We start from the raw sequence: 4,413 nt of genomic DNA, 5'->3' as shown, positions 1-4,413 counted from the left end.
AGTGTCCAACCCACTAGGAATCTTCGTGAAGCTGCTGGACGGCTTCATCTGGCGCCCATCGTGGATTGACACCTGAGAGGAAGACTGCAGTGCAGGACCCGGGACGGTCAACGGACCTCAGGTGGCCTCTGGGGTGAGTCGCTGACCACTAGAAAATGGGTCAGAAACTTTCTTCTCACACTAGTTACATACGATCGCTAAAATCTTTAGTGCACAGGCAAGGATACAGAGTACCAGAAGCTAAACTTCAGGCATTGTTTAAGGTAATTTTGAAATGTGATCCCAAGTTACTAGAAATAGAAGTACTCAATGTACAACAGTGGGACCAACTAGGACAGACTTTAAAGAAAGCGCAAGAAAAGGGACTTAGAGTTGCTTCATCAGTATGGTTAACTTGGAAGGTAGTTAGAACAGCTTTAGAGGCAGAAACCATTCAAGAGTCATTGTCCCAACCTGCCTCACTATTAGACATTCCCCCTAACCCTAGCTCTGTCTATCTTGCTCCACCCATCCCTCTAACTACTCCATCTGCTGCACAGCCTTTGCAGACTTTCCCCCACTCTCAACCTCCCCCGCCTCTCAAACCTTCAAGGTCTGATGGCAACAATCAGGCTACCCCACCACTTTCACTTCCCATTCTTCCTCCTCCTTTTGAGGACGTGGGAGATTCCTCCATCCCAGAGGATAATCCTCTCACAGATGTGCTTGAGATTCCTCCTAATCCCTCACCTCCACCTGTCAACTCTGACAGAACTAAATCCTACCCCACCCAAACTACAACTTCTCGCCCACCCCCACCCCAACCTCCACCTAGAACTCATAGGATTGTGACAGTCAAACAGGCAATAGCCAGCGCACCGATTGAAGACGCGGTGGACGTTTTGGCTTGCCCAGTTTTGTTGAGAGAAAACCCTGACAATCAGGATGAAGTACTGGCAGAGCACAAAATATTTGATTTTAAAACACTCAAAACTCTCCGAGATAGCGTGGTACAAAATGGGAATACAGCTCCCTTTACCTTGGCACTAATTAAAAATATCAGCCAACAATTACTTACACCAGAAGACTGGTATACTTTAGCTCGATCCACGCTTAATGGTGGCGATTATTTGAATTGGAGACTATATTTTCAGGATCTATCTAAGGAACAGGCGAAAGCCAATGAAAGAGCAGGGATTGATATCTCATATGAACAATTAATAGGAGAAGGTGAATTTCACACCCTCCGTATGCAATTGGCATATACAGAGCAAGCCTACAATCAGATCTCCGTAGCAGCAGAAAGAGCATGGCAATCCTTACCAGCAAAGGATAATGCGCCGAGTTCATTGGCAGAAATTAAACAAAGGCCAACAGAACATTTTTCAGATTTTATTGACAGATTATCTACTGCTATAAAAAGACGGGTTTCAGACCCAGAGTCAGGAGAAATACTTCTAAAAGATCTTGCATACACAAATGCTAATGCAGACGCTAAAAAGGCAATGGCACCCTTTAAATCTACAGGCACGGTATCAGACTTCCTGAGAGTCTGCCAGGACATAGGCACGATAGAACATAAAAATTTAATGGCAGCACAAATGAACCAAATTAAAGGCCCTTGCTTCGCATGTGGCCGTTCAGGGCATCTTCAAAGGTCATGCCCAAAACTCAAACAGAAAATTCCTCCTAGCATTTGCCCAAAGTGCCGTACAGGCAAGCACTGGGCTTCACAATGTAGAAATCAAACTAGACCAAGACTAATCAATGACGACCAAAGGCAGCTTCCAAAAAACTAATTTGTGGGCAAGTCTCGAGCCCAGGACAAAAACGAGACCGTAATAAGACTCCTGATCCAGTAGACTGTGATTCAGAACTAAATTTCTTCCCAAATCATACAGAAAATAATTTTGACATAAAAGCAGAATCAAATGTAGAAATAACTTGTCAGATGGGAGTATGTCGCATTCCTGTGCATCTTACCTTTCCTATTCCAAAAGACTCTATTGGGATATTATTAGGTAAAAGCCATTTGCTTTCACAAGGATTAGAGATTTTCCCTCAGGTCATTGACGCACAGATGGGAGGAACAGTAGATATCCTAGCAAAATCCCTCTCATCCTTTACTATCACTAAGGGAATGAAAATAGCAACCTTGATTATTTTACCCAACACTACTACCACCATAGAGGACAATAGCGACACACAGCATGCCAAACCTCATATTTCTAACTTATATTGGACCCAAAAGATCACTAAGGATAGATTAATCATGTCCTTGTATGTAGAAAATGAAATTATGTCAGGCATTATTGATTCTGGTGCAAACATGTCTGTAATATCGACAAAACATTGGCCTGCGTCTTGGGAAACCATTGCACCCCAACACCAGGTTATTGGTATCGGGGTACCCAAGAAAACTCGACAGTCTGCTAAACAACTAGCATGGTCTGATGATGAAGGTCACTATGGCATGTTTCAACCTTACATTTTGGACATTCCACAATCTCTCTGGGGAAGAGATGTTTTAGCCGAAATGGAGTTAACTCTAACCACATCCAATGTGGCACAAACAAGGTTTTTGGGGTCAGTATTAGACTCCCCTATTAGATTCGCAGATCCTATAACTTGGATCACATCTAAACCTGTTTGGGTAAACCAATGGCCTATATCTGGAGAAAAACTTCATCATCTACAAAAATTAGTACAAGAGCAGCTAGAATTAGGGCATATTCAGGAATCTAACAGTCCTTGGAACACCCCCATATTCCTTGTCCCTAAAAAATCAGGGAAATGGAGGTTAGTTCATGATTTACGCAAGGTTAACGAACAAATGCTTAACATGGCGACACGCCAACCAGGCATTCCATCTCCCAGCCCTATTCCTATGGATTGGAATCTCATAGTGATAGATTTAAAAGATTGTTTCTTTCACATTCCTCTCTCCCCAGAAGACTGCCATAGATTTGCCTTTTCTGTTCCATCTGTAAATTTTAATGCACCTTTCAAAAGGTATGAATGGAAAGTACTACCTCAGGGAATGCAAAATAGTTCTACTTTATGTCAAAAATTTGTGGCTCAAGCACTTGAGGTAGTGAGAGATAAATATAGAAATCAATATATATGTCAATATCTAGATGATATCCTGCTAGCAGCCCCATCGGCCAATTTAGCGCAGGAGATGCTAACAGATACAAAAACTGCTCTGACAAAAGCCAAACTGACAATTTCTCCTGAGAAGATTCAAATTGACCCACCTTATAAATATCTTGGCACCATTGTATATGAACAGGAAATCAGACCACAGAAATTAGAGATTCGCAGAGATTGTTTAAAAACCCTAAATGATTTTCAAAAACTAATGGGTGATATAAATTGGCTAAGACCATTTTTAAAAATAACTACAGGGGAATTGGAACACTTATTTTCCTCTTTACGAGGAGATCCCTCACTTTCTTCGCCCAGGGAACTTACGCCTGAGGCGGAGAAGGAACTTCAAAAGGTTGAAGTAGCTTTATCTCAAGCCAGATTATTCAGAATTGACCCTTCCATACCTTTAGTAGCTTCAGTACTGAGTACCAAGTACACACCCACAGGAGCATTACATCAAGGAGAACATATAATTGAATGGTTACATTTATCTAACCAGCAAACAAAGTCACTCAGTTGTTACCTGGAACTGATAGTGTTAGTAGTAACCCAAATCAGAAAACGATCTCACCAGTTAATTGGTTCTATAATTAGACTTGAACTGTTTTTGTAATTTCATAACAGTACATTGGATACTGTTCACTTGCATAAGAAATTGTTTCTATTGTCCTAAATGTATATATGTGCTAATTCTCTTAACCTGTTTATGCTATATTTGCAAAAAATATATATGTATATGTCTTTGCTAGAATTTAACTTGTATAAAAAACTATTTGGTTAGAAATTGCTAAAACAAACAAACAAAAAACTACCTTTTAATTGAATGACAGATGTAATGATTCAGCAACCAAATAGTATGTTATAATTTGGGAATATTTGTACTTTTGTATGTGCATCAATTGTTGTATTCTGTGTTGAAAAACCCTTTACCTGGTGAAAAATCTCGTGCACTCACACTGTGAATTTGGTTTAGGAAACTGATCTTATTTTGAGTGAGAAACTTTTGGTTGGCTAAAAAACATTTCCACATGAAATGTGAGCCATTTTTCATTGTTTATTTTATTTTTCATCTGTAATGAGGCATTTGATTTTACATTTTTCTTTTCTTTCCTTTATTTTTCCCATTTTATTTTTCACTCTACTTTGGATACTGATGTATGTGGGAATCAGTACCAAGATTTTGATTTCGTAGATTAAGATAATTTTTTATATATTGGCTCTATTTGTTTATCCAAAAGCTTAAGGATGTAGGAACCTGCAAGTATTTGGTAAACATCACGGGCC

The 4,413-nt window shown here is 39.8% G+C and overlaps 1 protein-coding gene across 1 annotated transcript; it reads left to right on the top strand.

The window, feature by feature from the left end:
* Nucleotides 1-155: 155 nt before the first annotated feature.
* Nucleotides 156-1,636, top strand: LOC123256520 (endogenous retrovirus group K member 8 Gag polyprotein-like; the record flags this gene model as incomplete). The annotated part of the gene is made up of 1 exon (XM_044685120.1): nucleotides 156-1,636. A coding segment is annotated over exon 1 (1,481 nt), but the record flags the coding sequence as incomplete, so codon positions are not given.
* Between the last annotated feature and the right edge of the window lie 2,777 nt (nucleotides 1,637-4,413).

Source organism: Gracilinanus agilis, unplaced genomic scaffold (genome assembly GCF_016433145.1).
Source record: "Gracilinanus agilis isolate LMUSP501 unplaced genomic scaffold, AgileGrace unplaced_scaffold60233, whole genome shotgun sequence".
NCBI classification, from domain to species: Eukaryota; Metazoa; Chordata; class Mammalia; order Didelphimorphia; family Didelphidae; genus Gracilinanus; species Gracilinanus agilis.
Note: the sequence above shows the minus strand (reverse complement) of the source record. Positions and strands in the feature narration are given on the sequence as shown.